Source organism: Hemibagrus wyckioides, linkage group LG07 (genome assembly GCF_019097595.1).
Source record: "Hemibagrus wyckioides isolate EC202008001 linkage group LG07, SWU_Hwy_1.0, whole genome shotgun sequence".
Taxonomy (NCBI): domain Eukaryota; kingdom Metazoa; phylum Chordata; class Actinopteri; order Siluriformes; family Bagridae; genus Hemibagrus; species Hemibagrus wyckioides.
Genome location: NC_080716.1, coordinates 16,150,063 through 16,174,415, shown reverse-complemented (window position 1 = coordinate 16,174,415; position 24,353 = coordinate 16,150,063). Strand labels below are relative to the sequence as shown.

Genomic DNA, 24,353 nt, shown 5'->3' with positions numbered 1-24,353 from the left:
ATATATATATATATATATATATATATGTGTGTGTGTGTGTGTGTGTGTGTGTGTGTGTGTTAATTTCAATATTTAATCACTGAATAGTCTGTATGCTGTGGCTCTATTTATAAGTAACACATCTGAAATTCTGAAATATATATATATACAGTTTTCCTAATCCCTTGCACGTGTTTGTGTCCATGTCAAACGCAAAAGTGGGGACTGTTTATCAAGTGTGCGTTGTTGATGGCTGAGGACTGAGGAGAGATGGCTGATGGGTTTAAGATGAGGCTGATAAGCTCCTCCGCGCGTCAACATAATAAGGCCGAGGCTACAGGGACATGGCTGATCAGCATTCCCTTCATCTGTACTGCATCCGATCCTTAATTTCCACTGATGGAGCTCATGTTTTGTGTGTGAGGCCATGATGGATATGTGATGTAGCATTAAGAACAATGGCTCTGTGCGCGTGCAATGTCAGTCCCAAAATACCGCGGCTATAATATGAGGAGAGAGAGAGAGAGAGAGAGAGAGAGAGACTGGAAGAAGGGCTTGGAGGAAGGAGACACAGACGACGACTAGGCTATATCCCGCTAGACAGATAGATGATCATGATTTCGGATTTATTTTAAAGAAACTGTGAGGGAAAACAATAAATCGGCATCGGTGCTGGTTGGATTAGTGAGCGTGGGAAGGATTTGCAAAAAAAAATAAAATAAAATAAACAACAAACGTTTTGAGGTCGATAGCGCAAGCGCATGTGAGTAAATAAATATATAAATAAGTAGAAACGGGAGGCGAGCGTCATCCGCAGTGTGTTAGCTTTTAGCCTCCATCTCCTTGCAGCACCTGCGCGCGCTCAGGCATCAGGAGACGGAGCGCGAGGAACCTAAACAGTAACGGAAGCGCGGATCGGAAGATCGGTGTGTTTTTTTTTTTTGGGAAGGGGAGATATAGAAAGAGAGGGAGGGAGATATAGAGAGAGATAGCGAGGTGTTTGTAACGGTGCGGTTGCCGTTGCTGATGCACACATGTCCGCGGGTGTGAAGTCGCCATTCTCCGCCCTGCAGCGCGGATTCTCCGTCTCTGTGTGCGGACAGCAGCGCTGACACACTGCTCATAACCGACCAGAAACACCACGGGCCTGGAAGACCGAACCAGTGGCCTTACAATTAAGACACGGGATCAGAACCTGGCCTGATAGGACATCAAATCAATAACTGATGCAGTTGATTCTGTATGGACGAGGCATCTGACTGGATTTTTATTCCTCCACACCTATTTTCCCAGACCTCCAACATGGGACGACACTGACTGAAGAAGGAAGAAGAAGAAGAAGAAGAAAAAAAAAGAAGCCCGGCATGTTGATCGCATCTTCATTCTATTCTTCATCCCGCGTCGATTTCTAGGCTAATCTCTCGAGCCTATAAATATTTTAATAAAGACCAAATCCAGGCTGATGACTTACCAATGACGCCAATACGGCAGCGCATTCTTTATAGTAGCGCTGGATGTGTCTGTGCACCCCCATATTTCTATAAGTAGACCGCTATAGATTTCCTCAGCCTCCGTTGTCTTGGAGATGTGCTTATTTTAAAGGCAGATCCCGTTTCTTTGGGGGCTTATTAAAAACACAGGGATCCGCCAAAACCCAGCACTGATCATTCTATCCACATCCTGACTGGGCCAGTTTTCCCTACAGGCTTTTTTTTTTTTTGGTAAAATTCTTGTTTTTCTTTCTTTCTTTTCTTTTTGCTGTTTTGTCAGCAGCTGATTCAAGGCACTAAGGAACAGTTGTCTCCAGTTGCCTTACGGACATCAGGCTTCTGTCAGGCTTGCACCCATGGATCAGCCCACCAAGCTGCCCCCGTCGAGTCCGTCCTCACCCACAGCGGCCTTCTCTGTGCCCAGTGCTGAGAAGGTGGATGGCTTTCCACGCCGCTCCATGCGCAGGGCCCGCCAGAGAAGGTCACACAGCTCGTCGCAGTTCCGTTATCAGAGCTCGCAGGTGGAGCTCACACCTCTGCCTCTGCTCAAAGGTAGGCCACACACTCCTGGGACTATGCCACCAAGCATGTTTTCTATTAGAAGACTCCTTCCATAAACATCCTGAAGTTCCTCTGTCCATTAAGAGATCTGGATGGTAATAGTTTTAAGTGCAGGGCTGAAGAGGAGACATTTCACTTCACACAGACTGGCATTTCACTTCTCAAATACCTATAATTCATACAGTAGAAATTACATCATATAATAAATAGATCTATTCTCAGATCTCATACAGAAGAAATTGTACTATAGAAAAACACGTGTGTTTGATTAGAAAACCCACCAAACTGCGATCTCTCTAAAATCTTAAAAAGTTCAATTACTTAAAGTAGAAATATTTTAATATTATACACATTATCCATTATTCAATATTATTCCAGACCTGATATATGACCAAATCTTCTAAAGAACGAGTATCAATTACTGAAATATGATGACCTGATCGAGGGATATTTTACAGTTCTTTCAGCACGTTAGTATTTCTGAGACATCCTTTCATGCACATTCGATTTCAGGGGCTGTGAAACATAAAGGCCGGAAGTAAACCATTACTCCTGAGCTCAATTTTGCTTACAAGTTAACATGGTTGAGAAAAAGGATTTTAATACTAATTGAAGGAAGGTGCCTCAATCAGCATTAAAATTCATGCAGTGTATTCATGCAGGGTTAGATAATACACCTAAAAAATGTTCTCCGTTTTCGTTTGTCCATAAATATGCTTGTTGACTCATTGTTGATGACCAGGACACATGAAACAACATAAATAGCTTTTTTTCACACATGATAAAAATAGGATTTGTTTAGGCATCATACATGATTCATAATGATTTCAAGAGGTTCAATGGAAGAATGGTCAAGGACACAAGCACACAAAATCGCTGGGTTTCAGTATAAAACCTATAAATCCCACATTCAATCACTCTAAGTCATCTTTATCACCTTATCACCCTGACAACTCAAGCTGCAAAGCAACATGGCTTAGGACGCTGGAAGTGTTATGAAACAGAAGATAGCATCCTCCACCACAGGATATTAAACATATTTTTTGATGACTCACCAAACCATGGCCAGATGTAGTTGAAAGTCAGTTTATTTCTTACCATCAGTTGTAAGAAAGATGTCTCCTTTCATAATGATCACGAATATGACTCAAATTTTGTTCTTTTCATTTAGACACCCACAAGACATTTATGATTCACATTTCAGCTCTCTATGATTCTCCTAGGATTCATCTGGGATTCTCTTTAGTTACATTTCTAGGGCGGAAGGATTTGGCAGGACATGTTGGCATGTAAAAATGCAGATATGAAATTGTTGCCAGTGTATGTGACCATCAAACTCCAGCCAGCACCCCTGTCCTTCTATCTAATCCACCATTTGTAGTGGAACCTACATGTAAACCTACTCTAAGCAAGAGCAGCTCTGAAGGAACTCTATTGTACTTCTAGTCTTTCATTAATTATATCTGACTAATAATACATTTAACCTTCATGCTCTCCATTGCACAATGGTTTTGGTATTATATGTCTGTTGTGTAATATTCTCAGTGTAATCCATGACTGTGCTTTTAACATTAACAATAACCTGTGCAAACATTTACACTGAACACTCAAATTAAACTGTTGTGGCCACTTTATATGGAGAGCTTAAGAGCAGCACCGCATTTTTTTCTTATTCGACTCACTGTCTAGAATCATACACTAAGTAGCTATAGGCAAAAATCCAAATGACTATGGCTATTTATTAGCATTGTTTTTTTTTTTTTTGTGGAATTTAGTAGGGTATTTAGCATAATGTACGCTTAGGTTTTATGGACAATCTAGAGTGGAGTATCTCCTGGTTGATATGCTTCATATACTGCTGCAGCTTTATGACTAAACCATGATGTTGCAGCCCTATAGCTGCATTTCAGCAGCTCTGCACTGAAGGGTGAATAATGGCATTTAAACATGTTTCCTTTTAACAATGGTTAAAAGGTCATGTATTTGGCATTGTACTAAGTGACATTGGATTTGTGGGCTCATTCTTTGTATAAATATTGCCTTTATTCCATTGTTTTCTTCACTGATGACATTATGATTTTTATAGCGCTCATTATTCTGATTATTTCCTTCTGAAATAGGAAGTCATGGAAGGAGAATGTTGTAGGGCTTATCTGATTTCCCCAATATCCAGCAGTGTTTTTTTTTTACGCCATATTACCTGCCAAATCGAAAGACACTCGACAGTGGCTAAGCAAACAGGTTATGCAAGAAGCCACACATTTATATAGAGCTTGTATTTAACACCATAGCATTTCTGACTGCCAATTTACTGGTAGTCATTGTCAACTTTGACATGTTTGGTATCCGAGAGAATATATTTCCACCTACAGTGCCTCACGTTGGTGCCAGATGGTTCATTTCAAATGGTTTTTTAACCTATTCTCTGTGACAGTGAGCTCATTTACGCTCAGGGGGGAAGAGACTGTAAACAGAAGCAAACTTTTTGGATAATTCTCTCTCACATGCTTACACACAGTCTAATGTGCCTTGATATGTACAAAGCACATTAGCTGTATATAAGTCACTGCACATCACGGTTAGTATAGCCTGCAATGGTCAAGATAAAGATATTGGAGGAAAAATGAGCAAAGGCATACATGCATAGAAACTTATTCAACACACAAATGACCCATGTTTGATGCTGCTGCTACTTTAAAGTGACAATATACAGGGATATATGCATTCTAGATTAGAAGAGTACAGGATGAGTCATCAAAAATCTTTTCACAATTTCCCCACAAATTATAAATTGTAAAATATTGCATTGTAAAATATCTAGAAAAATCATTTAGTCATTTTTAATATATACCGACTCATCCGTGTCTACATTACCATGAGACTCGTATAACAACTACACATGTAACGTTCAGAACTAGTGGAAGATTTTCGATCGTTTCTCATTTCTTTCCAAGTGCCCTGACACCATGGGGTTAGTCTATAAAAGGCCTTTGCGATGTCACACTCATCCTTTGAACATTCTTGTCAACCTCAACAACAGTCCTCAGTTGTAGAAGAAGGGCTATATACACAACCTTCTGTTCTTCCTTCATTCGTCTTCCATTAGAGATGTTTCCATCCAAAGTAGTCGAAGCCATGTAGAAAATTCATCACAAGGGTTAATAACACATCCTTGATGATGCATCTCTACAGACAATAATAGGCAGCACTCGATACTGCTGATACTAAAGTTTACTGTGCACGAGGCATCCTAATGCAGATGAAAATCACTTAAGTGCTGCTGCTGTGCTTTTCGGTACTTTACTGTTCAAAATATTTGATAATGAAATCACCACACAAGGTGCTGATTTTATTCCCTGTTCAGGACAAGAATGTTGATACTGTACTCTGTGAAGGGTAAGGTTTACTTAAATTCACAGTATAGCACAAGAGCTGTTCATTCAGTAAGATCTTCCCATTTTAGACTGAAATTCATGTTGTCGCATCAGAAATCTTTACAAGTGACATATGTCCTGCTCAGGAGGTAATCATATTGTATGTCAAATGTCATTTAATGGAAGAAGGCATCTCCTATCCTGTGTTTAGACAACAGATTGTCTGCCTGATGATTTTGTGGCTCCGTTGTGATTGATTTAAAATCCTTTAATACTATTTCCCTTTTTACAAGAAGAACACCGAAGGGAATACAGTAAACTAGGAATCTCATACTAAACCACTGCCCCACTGCAGGTGCACATGTAAACAGTGCTGTCACATTCATGGTGTGTGGCTACTCACAATTTTCTGCCTGCATTCGTAATTGAGACAGCTCTGTCTTTTGTCAAAAGGGCTTGCATGGCACACGAGTTGAGTTTCATGTCTATGAACTGCACAGTCTGCCCTGGTGACAAATGACTCTTTATGGAGTCTGTGTAATCCTAGAACTTCCACATGCAGGATCAGGAGTTCTGTCTTGCTGTTTGGACTGCCACTGCTTGCTATGTGGAAAAGGCAGAATCTCCACAGCAAGTGGAATGTAGAAATACACATCCTTCAGACCTATGGTTACGAACAAATCACATTTGTTCAGTGCTCGCATCATGTCAGGTATGAGAAGCATACAGGATGGCAGTCATTTTACCATCGTTGTTTAGATCTGGACTGAGGCGGAGTCTGACTCCTTTTTTTGGAATCTAAAAAATCTTTAGAAGAACCGGCTCAGAGCTTTCTGGTCTGGATGCTTACATTTGTATTGCCCATTTCTCCTATTAGTGCGTGCACTTCTGTAGCCATTAAAGACAATTACCCTGAGTGTTACACCTTTGTGGGGAAGACTGCTATGTTTGGCTGTGACTAACAATAAAACGGATCTATATCCTGTGGAAATTGTGTTAAGTAGCCAGTGATCTGTTTTTATAAAGCTCCAATGTTTCAGTTGCAGAAGGGGGGACCCGTGTAATTTCCGAGCTGATGCCAAGATCCCCTGGCGCATTCAGTAAATCATGCATTAGAGACTTGGTCATTGTGCTGCCTCATGCGTAACTACCTGTGTTGTCCGTAGTGGTCTTTGAAACCCAACTCTGCGGGAGTAATATGCCGGTGCACATGAGTGCCTAAAGGCAATCTGTTGCACCATGTGCTTTGTTTGTACCTCAGACAGAAAGAGTCAGTCATTTAATGGTGTGGGATCCTGTGTGCCAAAGACTTGCCCAACATACACTTAGACTGGCCCGTGTATCATATGGTTTGTGGACCAATATGTCAGCTCTTCTATATTTGGGCTGGTGACAAAGGAAAAAGCGAGTGCATCTGTCATTACAGCCAATATGCTTATGCTTTTGGAGCTTCAGTGTCATTAAACATGCATGTTAAAATCCCAGTTATGCACTGTAAAATGCACTTGACTAGTTGTATTTGGTGGGTTTTATTTTATTTTGCCACCTAGACTGTTCAGACTATCTCGTAACGTGTAGATACTCACACTTCCTCTTCCATGGGACTGATCAGTCAACACATGAAGGAACGTACCTTTTTTTCTTCCCAGTGGCCTTTTTTTCTTTCTGTGGCCATATCAGCTGCTCATTTTACTCCTTACTGTGGCAGAGCGGTGTCAAAGGTGATGAATAGCCAGAAGTATTTCCATAGCCTGTGAAGCATGCTTTGTGCATAGCTAATGGCTTTACATTGCAATTAGGGCAATGTGCTTTAAGTGCCTGTCACAGATGTTCATGTCCCAACCAGTTTGGGCATTGATCACATCCATCATTGAACTTCATTAAGGCTTGAAAGAACAAACAGCTGGCCATCGTGCCCTGAAATACACATATAAAGTCCCAACAATTCCTGTTGAATCGAATTTAAGCTTTACGCTTATTCAAACTAGAGTAATGTCATCAAATAACAGAATTTTTGGCACCCACAAAGAGGATCAACACACTCTCTCGAATGCTGCATCAACAACAACAACAACAACAACAATAATAATAATAATAGAATGAGTTTTATATGTAGGTATGGCAGACAAGAACAAAATAAATTAATACAATATGCTGAGTATCTGGTAAATAAGGCTACAAATATAGAAACATTTTTGTAGACTATGCCTGATAATGAAACTGCTTGCTGCTTGCTAGAAAAGACAGCTCAGTGTGACTTTAAGCAACTGTATTTCAGTTCAAAGTTCTCTTCACACCTAGTTCTGGTTAAATGTCGATATCTTATTATCTAACACTGACACATCTCTTGATATGAATCAGTAAAGAAAAATCAGTCACACTTGAGTCATATAATTCTGGGCTTTTCGCAGAATATCTTAATAAATCTGAAAGAAATGAGTAGAAGTGAACAAGTCTCTCATATCAGTTTACTAGGATGACTTATGTCCTATCTATCTATCTATCTATCTATCTATCTATCTATCTATCTATCTATCTATCTATCTATCTATCTATCTATCTATCTATCTATCTATCTATCTATCTATCTATCTATCTTTCTGTCTGTCCGTCTGTCCGCTCAAATGTAATTTTTGTACTTGTTAAATTAAGCCTACAACCAGGTAAGTAACTAAACAGTCATCTGGTTGTGTTAGTGGTTGGTTACCTCATTCACAGATGATCGTAACATCATTTTCCATGCAGTTTAACTCAGATGCCTGTGTCTGAAAAGGTGTCATTCAAATTGTATTATTATGTACACATGTGTCTTTTTGCTCTTTTATTCTTCAGTAAAATACTATCTGACGGCTATGAAAAATTGGGGTCAGTTGGTGACACATCAGGATCGTATTCATATACATGAATAAATAAATAAAAAAAATAAAATAAAATAAAATAAATAAATACAATTTGCAATCCTAGTCTAGTCCTAGTCCGAGTCTGTTCATTCCAAATGTAGTTACATAATAAAAAAAGACGGATTATTACAAATTATATTGCAATTTTAAACCAAATTTTAAATGAGTCAGTATTATATAAATGAGTCAGTTTTAGATTACTGGGTAACATTATATTACATCTATATATATATATTACACTACACTCATATATTTCTCCTTTTTGCTTTGTCACTACAGATGCTTACCGATTTTGTACACACACGAGATAAATAAAGACAGTTTTGATCCAGGCGGCTTAAAATCACTGATCAGATAGATCAAGCCAAATACAGTTAAGATAATAAACTACTGCTTTGATATGATAAAGAAATAGAAATATCAAAGCCAATAATAGTCTTTTAACAGGGATTTGATTGAATTAGGCCCTATGTGCATTGCTATTATTGTTATTCTTCCCAGCTTGAGGGAATGGCTAGTGACTTGGCTTTAGCTGCACCTCACGAGTGAGCTTGTTTCTGTAAATAGGCTTCTGTAGCCTGAAGCAGAGGTTTCTTTCACATTAAGCCACTCATAACTCGTACTTCAGTCTTCGTCGCTGAATAGAGTCATGGAGACATAACTTCTGGTTTCAAGGCAATTTTGGTTAAATATTTGGTCCTCCTAATTGGGTGCTTTGAAGTGACACTGATTGGGAGGGTAAATTAATGTTTTTTTCATTTGTATATTAAGTGAATAAGCAATCATAGTGTGTGTGTTTCACAACTCTGCAGTGCATACTGTTCATCACTATGTGCATATATGAATGTCTACGTTTGCATGTCCATATAGAGCCAGCTGGACAGAATGGTGTAGTGTTACTGGCAGACAGAAGGTTTGCTCTTTCACCGGCCTCCTCGGATCAATAAGGGGGATGAGCGGGGAAGAGCAGAAGAATGGAGAGAGAGGGAGAGAAGTGCTAGGGGAAATGAATCTGAGGAAGAAAAGAGATGTCTAGCAAAAATAGTTCCAAAGCAGAAAAGCTGCTTCTCATTTTGCAACATGTTTACCAGAAAGAAAAAAGAGACCACACATGATTTTTTAACAGTTTAACAGCACAGTCAATGCAAGTAAATGATTCCTCTCTGCACTACTGTGTTCATATCTGATGTCAGGTCATTGTAGTGTAATGTCTTGGACAAAGGATTTCAGTTCTTTTAACGTATTTATGAATCAAATATTGTCCATTTAGATCAACTTCAGCATGGATTACTTTTTCTATATAAAGAAGCCTCCTGTAAATCTTGTTCATTTTGGTCTATGTTTTGTTTTTCCTCATAATTTTATTAAATCATTTTAATTTCTGAAAACACTTATGTTTACATTTATGAAAGGTTTCTCTTTCATAAACATTTATGATGAGCTTGGGCACTGTCATGCTGCAGGAAGAATATCAAGTGTATTTTTGTACAAGATAGATTAACATACATTTTATTTTAATTCAAAAATAGCTTTAATGCTTTTGCTGAATGGCTGAAAAGAGAAAAGTTTTGCCCTCTCAGTTCTGCAGTGCTGCTGTTTTTACCAATAAGCACAGAGGTGGGTTTGGCAGCCCTGAAAATAGAGCAACAGCTCAGCAGCCACCCAAACACTTTAACTGTTATTTAACGAGAGAGAGAGAGAGAGAGAGAGAGAGAGATAGAGAGAGCAAGAGATGTACCTAGTGGGAGTGATGGAGGGAGGGATGGGTGAGGAAAGAGGTGGAAGAGAGAGGTCTGGTAAAGGTATGACATCATCCCTGTTGCTCTCTCCACCCCACAGCCTTTTCCTTCATTTTATTCTCGCTTGGTCTTGTTCTCTCTCTCTCTCTCTCTCTCTCTCACATACACACACACACACACACACACACTGCTCCCTCTCTCCTCCTCTGCCTTGCTCATTGGCTGCTCTATATTTAGCTCCAGCTTTGAGTTGAGGATATTAGTGGGTGTTTAATTCAGTGATGGCCAGCCTTGTTGCAGGGAGGCTTTGCCATTAAGACATCTATGGCCATGAATGGTAAATGTTATTGCAGTTTGCAATCAAATTTTGCACTGCTCTTTTATCGTATTAGTACACATCAAGTTAACATCTTTATTTACTTTATTTTATTTGAATTACTTTGCCTTGTTTTGGGGGAGAACTGCAAAACCTAGCTTGTCTTCATTACATCCTCTCCTTGCCCATCTCTTCTCTCTCTTATCTTTTCCCCTGGAGAATTCAGCTCTTCTGCTCATGTCTCTAGCAGAGTCATGCACTCTTGTTTCCATCTATCTCTCCCTCTCCCCCGCCCTTTCCCTCTCTCTCTCTCTCTCTCTCTCTATCTTTCTCTCTTTTGCACACACACACACACACACAGGAGTTCATAACCACAACATCCATACACGAGTGTGTGTGTATGTGTTGGGGACTATGTGTGTGTAGATGTTGTTATGAACTGTGTGTGTGTTTATGGATTATGAGTGTAGATGCAGGTAGTTATGAACTGTGTATAGATGCTCAGGTCATGCACTGTGTGCGTAGGTGTTTAGTGTATGTACTATCTTTGTAAATGTTGAGTTGGTGTGTGGAAATGCAGTTTCTGGACTGCATGTAGATATGTTTATGTATATAAGGTTATGGATCTAATAATCAAATCATTATTTAAAAAAGATACAATGCAGTTGATATAATGAAGTTTTCTAAATGGTGATGTTTTCAACATCCAGTGTGAGCACTCTGTGACTGATGAATACAAGCGTTTGGCATGTGCTCTTATAGTAAAATAATCAGCTTAGGGTTGGTAATGGATCACGCTTCCCTATGTTCCTATAACACACAACCCACTCAGATTTCCTCCCATGCATATCACACTAAAATCCTACAAGTTATTTCTTATAGTTCATAACCTCAACATTACATTAAGTTATGCTACATAACCCCTTTATGTGCCCCTATAACTGTGCAGTATAGATTACTTTAATTAGACATTTCACGATTGTTTGCCAGGGTCTGTGTTTTAGTGTGTGCATATGCCCAGCATATGAAGTTTCATTCTAGTCAAATGTGTGTGGTTGCACCTACCCCAACTCCTATTTATTTCCTTGCATTTTGGTCAGTTCCCACCCAGTGGCCATCTTTCCCCTCATACAATAGCTTCCAACCAGGGAGGATGCAGGCTACCATATGCTACTGATGAGAAATGTTTAACAGTCACAGCTTTTCAAACATGCTGCATCACTGGAAACAGCGACACACTCCGCGGAAATTGCCATCTACCTTCTTTCTCATACATTAGCTCACAGACACCTATTGCTGACACTTATTAGTGTAGCCAGCTAGTGTCACTGTAAATGACAGGGTAGAAAAAGCATGCAACAGAGTTCTGGTTCCCTTATCTCCTGTCCTGGTATCATCAGGATTCAAACTTCAGACTATAGAGTGGATGCTTTTCTGTCGTACAAATCAGGAGGCTTGTATGATGGCGTTTTCTCCTTACCTTTGGATATTCGTTATATAAACAGAGTTCTTTCATCAGTTCTCTTTCTCTTCTCTCTATATTGTAGATGCTCCAGTGGCAGAACTCCATGATCTGTTTTGTAAGAAGCTGCAGCAGTGTTGTGTGCTCTTTGACTTCCTGGACTGTGTGGCTGACCTGAAGGGGAAAGAGATCAAGCGTGCGGCGCTAAATGAGCTGGTGGAGAGCGTGGCCACCAATCGTGGCATTCTCATTGAGCCTCTCTATCCTGAGGCCATCAAGATGGTACAAATCACACCACAGAATAACCTAAAAATATGATTGTGATTGAGGATGTTTGAACGAATTCTACTGTATATACAGTTATTTTGTGTTTTTTAAATGACGTTTGTGATTTAGTGAGATATTAATTACTTTTATCTACATTAGTACAGTAGTAGGCTACATTAGTGTAAGAATAGATGTATGGGTTATTTCAGCAGAAAGCAAAAATGTTTAAAAGCATTGTGGTGGTTTGCATGGTATGCTTTGTTTATGGTCTCTATTAAGAATTGAAATGCAGTAAATGGTGGATTATTAATGTGTTGGGTATTTCTGTGATTTATTAAAACTGAACTAATAAAAAAAAATATATTGGCTCCACCCATATCCCTAGATCTCAGTGAACATCTTCCGTACCCTGCCGCCCAGTGAGAACCCAGAGTTTGATCCAGAGGAGGATGAACCCACACTGGAGGCCTCCTGGCCTCATTTACAGGTGCTCACAAACTCACATGGTCATAATTCTTTAAAACAGGTTGTTTTAGCTTTTAAACTTATAAAGCCCACTGTATTTGTGATTTTCTATTGCAACACAGGATCAGTAGCCTTTGCTTACAGCTAGTAACCTCCATTTCTCAAAGCTCTGGAGTGAATTATGTGGAAGAGGTCGGTCTTTAATGGGCATAAATATTGAGTGTGATGGAAATTACATTATGATAATGTGATACCATGTTATCAGGACACAAAAGAGCAGAAATCTCAGGAAGAGTGAGGTAGAAAGCAATTAACATTATGACAACAGTCTTTCCCTGAAACTTGGAGTTAGATAGAAATATTGTGCATTCGCAGAGGTGATGATCAGATTTGTAAACTACAGACATATAACCAAGAAATACAAACTAAGGCCAGTAGACCACTGAAAAAAAATGAGTGCATGACCGTGATTATGAATGAGAATGTCTACATGCTGAGTTGAAGGTTAAAGCAGTCAGATACAAGCATAAATTCAGGAAAGAAATAAGCAGTTAGTGTCAACATGTTAAAGTCATCAACCATCAGCATACTCCAAAGGTACATTTTTATTCATTTTGATAGTTTCCTGAAAAACAGTAGCAGATATGCAATTATATCCTGGGGGAGTCAGCAGGCAGGTTTCAGACAGCGAAAGAATGTCTTATTTAGGGGTGTTTTACTTAATGATTAGCTTGTTAGTTTGTGTAGCTTTATTAGCTGTGGAGAAAAAGGTTCAGAAGTGCTAAATGTGCATGGATATATCCATATATCAAAAGTATACAGTAGGTGAAAATATATTCTTGTTCCAGTAGAGACAAGTAGTTGTGTAGTAAACAGAATGGCATCGACTAGACCAGTGAACAAAACTGGGACACCAAGCAATGATGACTGCATGGCACAAATTAAAGTTCAGATACGAATTATGATCAGCATCAGTCCATGACAAAAAAAAATAGCTAATCTGATTCCAAAGGGAATGTGAAAGTAAACATGCCATCACGAGTCAGGTGTGCTATGAGTTCATTTATTGTTCCAATTTATCAAGCAATAGTCTGTGATACAAAAAGTTACCTTGTTAGTCAAACACCTATTCCACACACTTTACCAGCAAGAGTGAGGGAATCAAAGCAGCCAGACTAGTAGAGACCACAATAAGATTAGTGATTACAGCTTCCAGAGGGCATAGAGTCTCTCTCTCTCTCTCTCTCTCTCTCTCTCTGCAATCAGAAAAGTCAGCCAGGTAGCAATGATCAGAAGAAAACAGACCAGTGAGGATAAAATTGGGTGCAAAAAGTTCAACAGGGATCCAAAATCAGCCATTAATACCACAAAAAAGCAGAAAAAGTGTCATGAGGCATAAAAGTGAAAGACATTTCAGTTGATGAAGCAGATATCATAAGAAACCCTTGTTTGGGTCATATGTTTTCCGTGTCTGATAACTGATGGAATGAAAACAGTTGCTTTTGTCCTTATATTTACATGAGGTTTTTTTTTTTAAACTGTAATTTCTCCTTTGGTCTAGTTGGTGTATGAGTTCTTTTTACGCTTCTTGGAGAGTCCTGATTTCCAGCCCTCCATGGCTAAACGTTATGTGGATCAGAAATTTGTTCTGCAGGTACAGTGTCTCAACCTGAAATGAACTGTGCATGATTGTAGGAATCATATACATTTAATCCTAAAGCATGTTCCACACATGCATGGTTTTGCAGTTAGCGAGATCAATTATATAAACGTTGCAGGTGGTCTGCATGCATGAAATGACTTTTTTTTTAAATATATTGCTGTGTTCCAAGTTGCTGGAGCTGTTTGATAGTGAGGACCCCAGAGAGAGGGAGTATCTGAAGACCATACTGCATCGTGTCTATGGCAAACTGCTCGGCCTCAGAGCATACATCCGGAAACAGATCAACAACATCTTCCTCAGGTTAGAGGCACACGGACTCTAGATCTCAGCTGAAACACAGCTATATTTTTATAGCATAGATAACCTGAATACTTATCAGCTACAATTTGAGATACATTGTATGGTCAGAGCTATGTGGATGCCTGACCATGACCCCTGTTTGTGCTCTTTTGCCACAAATGTGGAGGCACACAGTCATCTGGAATGTCTTTGTATTATGTAGCAATACAGTTTTCCTTTACTGGAGGCACAAACCAGTTCCAGTATGACAGTAACCCAGTGCAAAAAGTAAGGTATATGAAGACATGGTGTGTCAAGGCTGGAGTGGAATAACTCGAGTGTCCTGCTCAGAGGCCTGATCTCATCCCAACTGAACACATTTTATATGAATTGTAACCCTGACTGCTCTCCTCACCCAACATCATCATTACTTATGCTCTTGGAGCTAAATGAACACAAATCCCCACAGCCACACTCCAAAATCTAGTGGGAAGCCTTTTTAGGAGTGTAGAGGATATTATAACAGAAAAGGATAGGAAAACTCCATATTAATGCCATATGCCTTTTGGAAAAAGAAGGACACAAGCACATGTACTGTAGGTGTCTATGTAGTGTCTCCCTGTTGTTGTTTTTTACATTAACAACCAAGTCATTTATATGTAAGTAAAAGGACACTGTATATTACTCATTCTTATGATATAATCCGTTTCTCATCTGTGTAGGTTCATTTACGAAACTGAACATTTCAACGGAGTGGCAGAACTGCTGGAGATTTTGGGCAGGTACATATTCACTCCTGCTTTTTAAGATAAAATGTGACATTTGCAAATGATTCTACATCGTGTTTGGAAAAGAAAACGTCTGCAGCAGCGCTGCGATTAATTTAGCACTGTCTTTCATTTAGATTCAGATTGGTATAGTGCTTGTTTACAAATGATCAACTCCTTAAAATGAGTTACATCGTTGAGTTTGATGTCTTTTGCTTCAATTAGGAAAGTCACTACTCATTCAGTACTGGCAGGCAGGACTAAATATAGCATCTTATAAAATTATACAATATCACTATCCTATGGGAACAAAATATAATTTTATGGATATTTGAAGTGTGGCAGTAACTAATCCAAGGATGCTGGTAATTGCTTGAGTGCTGCTTTGAGCAGTGTGTGGGCCAGTGAGTCAGATCCTTAGCAGGGGTTTAAACATTAGTGCTATCTGCATTCCACCTCATAGCACTTTACTATTTGTGGTTCTTTTCTGTAATAAGAGCTACTATGCAATTTAGAGCCGTGTTTTGGGTCTACAGTGTCAGTCTCCTACCATTTGTCTCATTGCAAACAGAATGCGTTTTCTTCCCCCCCTAAGCATACTGGGAAACAAAAACAAAGCACAATTCTGACAGAGTGAAAGATGTGGGGGAGAAGATGGAGAGAGGAGTGGGAGAGGTAGAGGATGAGTCAGAGAGAGGGGCTAGGGATGGAGGGCTGCATTCAGGTTGATGCTTGTGCTATTTTTACCGCCACCCACACTTTTTGCTCTGATAACAGAGCAACAGAGTCTGAGCGTAACAGAGCGAGAGAATGAGAATGAAAGACAGAGAAAAGATTGACAGTAGCTTTTCTGTCACTTCTCATGTCCTCCTCCCTCAAAGGAAATGTGAGCATTGGGAATGAGGGGAGTCAGTGGGAGGAGTGAGAGGAGGACTCAACTGAATGTCAGGAAGAACTAAACGAGAGCGAATGGAGCTTAGTAACAATAAAGTAAACAAGGATAAAGAATGCCCGAGGCACCTTATATTATCAGGTGGAGAAATAAAAGGATAATGCAATATAAAAAAGTAAAAGAGTAGATAGCTTATAAAGAGCGTGTGTATACGTCTGTGTACAAGACGAGTAACTGAGGAGTAGAAGGGTTGGTGGGTAGGGGTTGTTGAGACTTAGCTATTGAACAGAAGCGTGGCGAAATATGTGTATACAGAACATCATCAGGTCTACTGATACTAATCCTGTTTGATCTCCTTCCCTCTGCCTCCTACCCACTTCCCTCTGTCTGCTGTCTTCTCTCTGAATTGTGGTTCTCTTTCTGTTTTGTCATTTCCCCTGTTTACTGCCACTTCCCCCACATTTCTACTCTCTGAACTGCACATTTCCATATTTCTCCTCTCCTGTCTACCATTTACTTATTTCACTCTCCCCCCTCCTCTCTCCTCTCCTCTACTCTTCTTTCACTTTTCTTATCCTCTCATCTTATCTTGTCTTCTCTCTCTTTATCTCTCTCTCCTCTCCTCTTTTAGTATCATTAATGGTTTTGCCCTGCCTCTGAAGTCAGAGCACAAGCAGTTCTTGGTGAGGGTCCTGATTCCCTTACACACTGCCAAATCTCTGTCCATCTTTCATGCACAGGTTAGTGTCATACACATACGTGCTCCAAACATGAGCATGCAAACACACGCACACGTACACACACACACACACACACACACACACAAACACACACACACACAGACATACACTGTATTTGCTGCGCAATGCGAGCTTTATTCAAAGTGAAAGTTTGAAAGTTTGTTCACATTACTTCACAGTATGTAAACAACATGATGAAATAGACTTATGTACTTTCCCCCAAAATGCTAATTCCACTCTAACTAACAGGAAGTGCTTTCCTTAAAAGGTGTGCCTTAAAACAACACAGAAGCTCTATGCTGGGTAAAAGATTCAAGGATGTTTCATCAGTAGGAGAAAGAACTCTTGATCAATATACAGAGGGGAAGTGAATTTCAGCTAACAAACAAATTTTTGGCTAATGTTAGCAATACTTGCTGTAGGGTGAACTTCCCAGTGTCTCATAACATAGTTAGTTAGCTAACCTAGCTAAAAGGCAGCATGACAGAGAGCTTCCATTGCTCTCCTGCTTGCCAAAGTCCTATGTAGTGGAGGATAGTATAATAGTAGTATAATAGTATAATAGTATAATAGTCCATAATAGATTAAGGCCGTTGATTATCAGTTAAAATAAATGTAAATCTCCTTAAAGAGGCATAGACACAATAGCATCCAGTCCAATTATTCTGTCCACTAAATATTAACAGTTATACAGAGTGATATTACATGAAACACAAGGATAAATATAATGATTTTACGACGCTTCAGGACATAGGATTTTACTTAAACAGAATACACTTCTGACAGCGGGAACGTATTAAACACAAAAGTAGCATGAACTGGTAGGTAACTCATACGATTATTAAATAATGGGGGCTCTGTTTAGAGTGTAAAAGTAGAAAGTAATCGAAATGAAAGTTTCAGTATTGTCAGCTGATGGGACGAAAAATTTGTTGGCAGTGATCTACAAATATATGATGCTCTAGCGAAAACAACTCAGAGGCTATTGTAGAAAAAAAAAGAAAAAAGGAAGTCCTTTGCATGTTGTGGTAGGAATTACAGCTGTCCTCAGCAATGACTGAGCATTTTGAGATTGTTCCATGTAAGATTTGAGCTCTCTGCACTGGCATCTTTCTCCACCGAGCTTGGTTCCACTACATTACACTGATACAACACCTTAGTGATAACTACTTATCTTTATCTCTAACCAGTTTCATCCTGTAACATTGACTATGTACAGGGAGTAAGCTGAAACAGAATATATGCAATATGAAAGTGAAATTTCACTTTAGATTTTATTTTAATCCACTGCTGATTACCACTAAGAAAACAATGCAAACCCAGTTGATTGACAGTCATTTAAATGAGCTAAATCTGTGGAAATCTATCCTGGTAAATGTTCCAAACATACAGCTGTATAATGCACATTCAAAACTACCGATGTTCACAATATATATATATATACAAAAATATATACCAAAGCCGTTCTTACAGTGTGTTACTTCCCAATATTGGAGCAATACAGTAGAAAAAAGTCCAGGTTAGGTACATTTTCTCTAAGGTTTCATCATATCACTTCTGTGTTCATGTGGCAATGCATAACCACAACCTCTTTGCTCTAAAAGAGGGGCCCTGTCTGTGAAAAGATTATACAGATTCAAATAAATTTTCCATGATAAATTTGGCTGAAGAATTCACAATAACCTTGTTACATGTAGACATTTGAGATTATATTTAATTTGCGGTTTATATTAAGACCACTCTTGAACTGCTTACAGGATCTTCTGGCTCCATTTGGTCCGTGGGAAGGTGCACATCACACACGCGATTAAAACACGCACTCACACTCACACACACACACACACACACACACAGTCCAACAGTATCTTGTAGATGAGATTGATTTTGTAATTACAGCAGGACTTATTTAAGTTTGTGTGGAAAAAAAGGGTTGGGAAAGTAGCAAGAGAGCTTGACTCAGGGACTAGAGGAAGGAGCAAGAGGGTTAATTATACTGTTCAAAAGCTCTTTGTCGCCCTCAAGAGAACCAGTCTACATGACATCAGTTCTTCTGAGACACAATCGCTGTTCTTACATCTAACATGGCACTGCGCCATGACAGAAAAGCAACTAAAATACATATACCAATGTCTCTAGGGCATCAAATGATAAAGGGAAGACAGAAAATGATGGATTTGAACAGATTCCTTGTCAGAGCGGGAGAAAAACTACTCTTTTAAGTCTTCCTCCGTGCGGTAGTCTGTTCATTCGATTTCTATTCATTGTCATGATTCCATTGAATCTGCCAGATATAGTGAAGACGAGGAAAGATCTTTTTAAGATGCACAATGTTTTATAATAGTTGAACAAACCGGAGCAATGCACCGACGGTCCAGTTCTGTTATAACAAACGACTACAGTGGAACATTATTGATCAGGATGCAGCTGTCAGACAGGTAAAAATACAGATAAGATTGAAAAATTTTAGATTTGTGGAACTTCCAGTATTCATCGTATCCAAATGATGAACATCGGTGCAATGTTACCTTATAGTGGGGTCTGAACTTGATTAAGGAGGGAGCTTTTACTAAAACAGAAGCAATAGAAAAGATCACGGTTGAAAGCAGCCATTCAAGTAAAGTCTTATTTTATGTCCTTTCCGTTTCTCAGCTTGCCTACTGTGTTGTGCAGTTTATGGAGAAAGACGCCACTGTTACAGAATATGTAAGTCACCTCAGCACAGAAAAATACCTGCATCTTCCTCGGCGATTTTTGAACCATGCATTGAGATCTGTGTATTTTTATATATTTTCAGATCATCAGAGGGTTGCTGAAATATTGGCCCAAAACATGCACTCAGAAAGAGGTAAAGGAAGTCAGATGAATGGACATGGTTTGTGGAAGACAGTGGACATTGTGTACATTGTGTACAATTCTTGTCTGGTGATGTTTAGGTGATGTTCCTGGGGGAGATTGAGGAGATACTGGATGTGATCGAGCCATCTCAGTTCATCCGTGTGCAGGAGCCACTTTTTAAACAGATCGCCAACTGCATCTCCAGCCCCCACTTTCAGGTCTGACCCTTGTGTGATCCTCCTCCTCATTATTATGATTATTTACCCACTGACATGTACCACACATTATAAACAGAGCTTGGGCCTGAAAGTGTGTTTTCACTTCCATTTGGTTTACAGTATTCATGAGAATTCTTGTCTGTAAGAGCTGGTGAAGTAGAAGTGTTAGCTGTCTTCCGGTTCTGAATGCTGCCTCTGTGTGTGTGTGTGTGTGTGTCAGGTTGCAGAGCGGGCTCTGTATTTCTGGAATAATGAGTATATTCTGAGTCTGATCGAGGAGAACTGTCAGGTCATTCTGCCTCTGGTCTTTGGCACGCTTTACCGAGTCTCAAAAGAGCACTGGAACCAGTAAGTAGCACACACAGTAACCTTGAGACTAAGCAGGAACATTTATAGATACTCCATCCTCTGTGTTTGGTAGATGAAATAACATTTCTAGTAATTAATGGACAATATAAAACCTTTAAAACACCATGACCACTGAGACTGCTAAGACTATGACACAAGCATCACTTATATTGGACATACACTAGTGAAACTTGCTAATCGTGTGACTTTACCACTTCTTCTTTTTGTTCCCCCTTATTGCTCACTGCTGTTCTTGCTCTAACACTTATCAAACATGCTGGATAATATTGGTACATTATTGACTGCTCAGAAACACTCCATAAATCAAAACGGCAAAACTGATGCTCCTTGAATATACTTGTTAGTGTGCGTTTGACATAATCATCTACTGTAGCTCTTTAGGGACTGGATTAGTTTTACATGGGTAGATTTTTTATGGACATCTAGAAAGATTCAGATCATAATAGTATTAGTAGACATATCTACAGGTAACATACACTGATCAGGCATAACATTATGACCACCTGCTTAATATTGTTTTGGTCCCCCTTTTGCTGCCAAAACAGCCCTGACCCGTCATGCACTGTGTATTCTGACATAGCATTAACTTCTTCAGTAATTTGAGTAACAGTAGCTTGTCTGTTGGATCGGATCACACGGGTCAGCCTTCACTCTCCACGTACATCAATGAGCCTTGACTGCCCATGACCCTGTCACTGGTTCACCACTGTTCCTTCCTTGGACCACTTTTGATAGATACTGACCACTGCAGACCGGGAACACCCCACAAGAGCTGCAGTTTTGGAGATGCTCTGATCCAGTCGTCTAGCCGTCACAATTTAGCCCTTGTCAATCTCTCTCAAATCCTTACTCTTGCCCATTTTTCCTGCTTCTAACACATCAACTTTGAGGACAAAATGTTCACTTGCTGCCTAATATATCCCACCCACTAACAGGTGCCATGATGAGGAGATAAACAGTGTTATTAACATTATGCCTGATTGGTGTGTACCCTGTCCTGACATTATGACATATCAAAAGTTTCTTAATTCAGTGATTAATGAATAATCAAGAAATTTACATAACATATCAAGAGTCATTACTGGATGCTTTTCTTTCTCTCCATCAGAACTATTGTGTCACTCATCTACAACGTCTTGAAGACCTTTATGGAGATGAACAGCAAGCTTTTTGATGACCTTACTGCCTCCTACAAGTTGGAGAAACAGAAGTAAGTATGTTGGGATCCTCAACACTGTAACAGTACAGTATGTGTCAGTGTGTTTTACAGTGATGATTCATTTTCGACCTTCTCTACTTCCTCACTTCTCTTTATTGTCACTCTTCCTTTCTTGCTTTCTGTATAGGGAGATGAAGAGGGAGAAGGAGCGTGCTGAGCTGTGGAAGGGGCTGGAGGAGCAGCAGGAGCGGAGGCTGCAGAGTCTGGGGGAAGCAAGTCGTAACCAAAAGAACCTGCAGGAGCGTGAGAACCTGAACAAGAACGAGCCGGAGAGCAGCGCTGGCAGTGCCACCTAGAACACACACACACACACACACACACATGCACACACACATGCACACACACACACACACACAAACATACACACACACGCACTCACAAATGCACAAGCCAATATGTACAAACATGGAGAACATAATAACACATACTTTGTTTTACTGACAGTTTTTACTCTGGAACTTGCCATCACCTCTTAAAACATACACACCAACACTCCTACACACACACACACACACACACACATATCATACAGACAACATTGCTGGAACAATCAGAGAGAACAAACCAACAGCCAGTTGTCTAGATGTAGATATACAAGCCACTCTCACGCTCACACACATAGAAGTGAGATGTAAATGATGCAGAAAGAAAAGATGAGTACCTCTCACTCTTCATGCCTTTTATTCATTTCCTCTGTCTCTATCCATATCTTACATGCTTCTTACTCAAACTATCGCTTTCATTGCTTTCCTTCTGTTTCTCTCTTCCTGTCATTGACACTAAATGTATACATGCATACACACACACACACACACACACTAATACCTATACACACTGAAGACACAAGCAGCACAAATAAGGACACACTACATGCATGGACACATGAATGGGTCGGAGTCACATAGACACACACACACACACACACACAAACTCTGGAACGGGTCTTAATCTCGCTCAAGACCTCTCTCAGTCTCAGTGTCATGTCCACCATCGGACTCACACACTCTCCCTAAAGATGAGCAACATGCTGAAAATGATGATGATGATGATGATGATGAAGAATTATGATGAAGATAACTCTGTAATAGTAATGGTTATAATGTTCTTATTACAGCTTATTCTATAAGTAACACTTCTATTGCTACTTCAACTGATGTTTTTATATATATACATATATATATATATAAATATATATATAAATATAATATCTATGTCCAATTATAGTGTTGGTGGGGGTATTCTAGTGTAGCACCTCTTAAACATGACAAAAGTATGCTGCTAGACTAAACTTGTTCTGATGTGAAGACAAAACATTACACTAGTCCGTTCTTCTTCTGGGGTTTTTTCGTAAAAAAGAAAAGAAAAAAACAAGGATCCAAAATGTATTACTTTAGCAATATTCTCATCTACTTTGAATGTGTGTCAGCAGTTTTCTTTGGAAACCCATACCACCGACTTCAGTACACAGTTTTAAAAATGGGGTTGATATTTGGTTGATTGTTTTCTTTCTTTTTTTATTTATTTATTTTTTTGTATAACAGTTTGGCTGTCGATATTCATTAATATTTATTTCATATTGTGACAAGCTTGGAGCAAAAACTTGACCGAACAAGACTGGAAGTGACTGTATGCTAAAGCGTACTCGAGTCTGGGATGGACTGTCATTGTTTTGATGTTGGATGTTGGTTCTGTACCAGCATATACCATGACTTTCCTCTGTTTTCCTCTGAAAAAAACAAACAAACAAACAAAAAAAAGTGTAGAAAAATCATCGCTCATTTTGTTATTGATTTTGTAAAAGGTGCAGTTCATTTCCTTCCATACTTCCTACAATGAGAAGGCTTAGATGTGAGAGAGTCAGTAAAAGGGACTCAGTAGAATAGAGAGAGAGAGAGAAGGCAATACATGAACTGGAACTGTAAGCATACGTAGCACCACTTCAACTAGAATTGCACTGTCCTCTTGATCGATGTTTTGTGTTTAAATATAGCAATGTATTTTTTGGGGACCAACGGCTTTGGGATATGAATGTATAAAATATGGGATATAAACATGAAAATGTCTGTTGAAGTGCTTCACGTGGAGAAATGAGTGTGGTTATTCGCGAGGCACACATGAAACAGGAAGAAGAAGAAAAAACAAAACAAACATGGCTACCTCAGATTCACTGATTGCTCACCTTTATGCAGACAAAGAAAATAAGATAACATTTTACATTCTGTTACATGTCCAAAACTGAGGTAGGTGAACAAAAACATGTTGCTGAGAAGTTGTTTACTTTTTATTGTTGATAAGAGGTCAGACTTCACGGTGCACTTTTTAAACCAGAAATGTTTAACTTTTGACCCCAGAGTGAGCTTTAGACACATCAGTTTCTTATATGATCACCTTCATTTCATATTTTTACACACAAACTAAGCAGTTGACACAAAAGCTAATGTCACTAAGAGTTTATATTGCATTTCTTCTGCAGTCCACAAGAGGGCGCATTTTATTACACATTAGATACACTCTCCAAATCATTGAATTCAGGTGTTGTTTTTCAGGGGTTGGGCTCGGCCCCTTAGTTCCAGTGAAAGGAACTCTTAATGCTTCAGCTTACCAAGACATTTTGGACAATTTCATGCTCCCAACTTTGTGGGAACAGTTTGGGGATGACCCCTTCCTGTTCCAACATGACTGTACACCAGTTCATAAAGCAAGGTCCATAAAGACACGGATGAGGGAGTTTGGTGTGGAGGAACCTCAACCTGATAGAACACCTTTGGGATGAATTACAGCAGAGAATGTGAGCCAGACCTTCTCGACCTCACACACT

The 24,353-nt window shown here is 39.4% G+C and overlaps 1 protein-coding gene across 1 annotated transcript; it reads left to right on the top strand.

Moving 5' to 3' along the window:
• The first annotated feature begins 116 nt into the window (after window positions 1–116).
• On the top strand, window positions 117–23,594 carry ppp2r5b (protein phosphatase 2, regulatory subunit B', beta). The gene is made up of 13 exons (XM_058395140.1): window positions 117–2,021; window positions 11,907–12,103; window positions 12,474–12,575; window positions 14,115–14,207; window positions 14,386–14,516; window positions 15,218–15,277; window positions 16,786–16,894; window positions 19,544–19,597; window positions 19,689–19,739; window positions 19,828–19,947; window positions 20,168–20,295; window positions 21,425–21,526; window positions 21,663–23,594. Exons 1-13 carry the CDS (start codon window positions 1,826–1,828, stop codon window positions 21,829–21,831), a joined length of 1,512 nt encoding a protein of 503 aa, XP_058251123.1. The 5' UTR covers window positions 117–1,825; the 3' UTR covers window positions 21,832–23,594.
• The last annotated feature ends 759 nt before the right edge of the window (window positions 23,595–24,353 follow it).

Bases quoted from the DNA above. Each gene is read 5' to 3' on its own strand.
- ppp2r5b (XM_058395140.1), top strand. From the start codon at position 1,826: ATGGATCAGCCCACCAAGCTGCCCCCGTCGAGTCCGTCCTCACCCACA. The intron at 19,948-20,167 runs GTCTGACCCTTG...TGTGTGTGTCAG, and splicing joins TCTCCAGCCCCCACTTTCAG to GTTGCAGAGCGGGCTCTGTA. The intron at 20,296-21,424 runs GTAAGTAGCACA...TCTCTCCATCAG, and splicing joins TCAAAAGAGCACTGGAACCA to AACTATTGTGTCACTCATCT.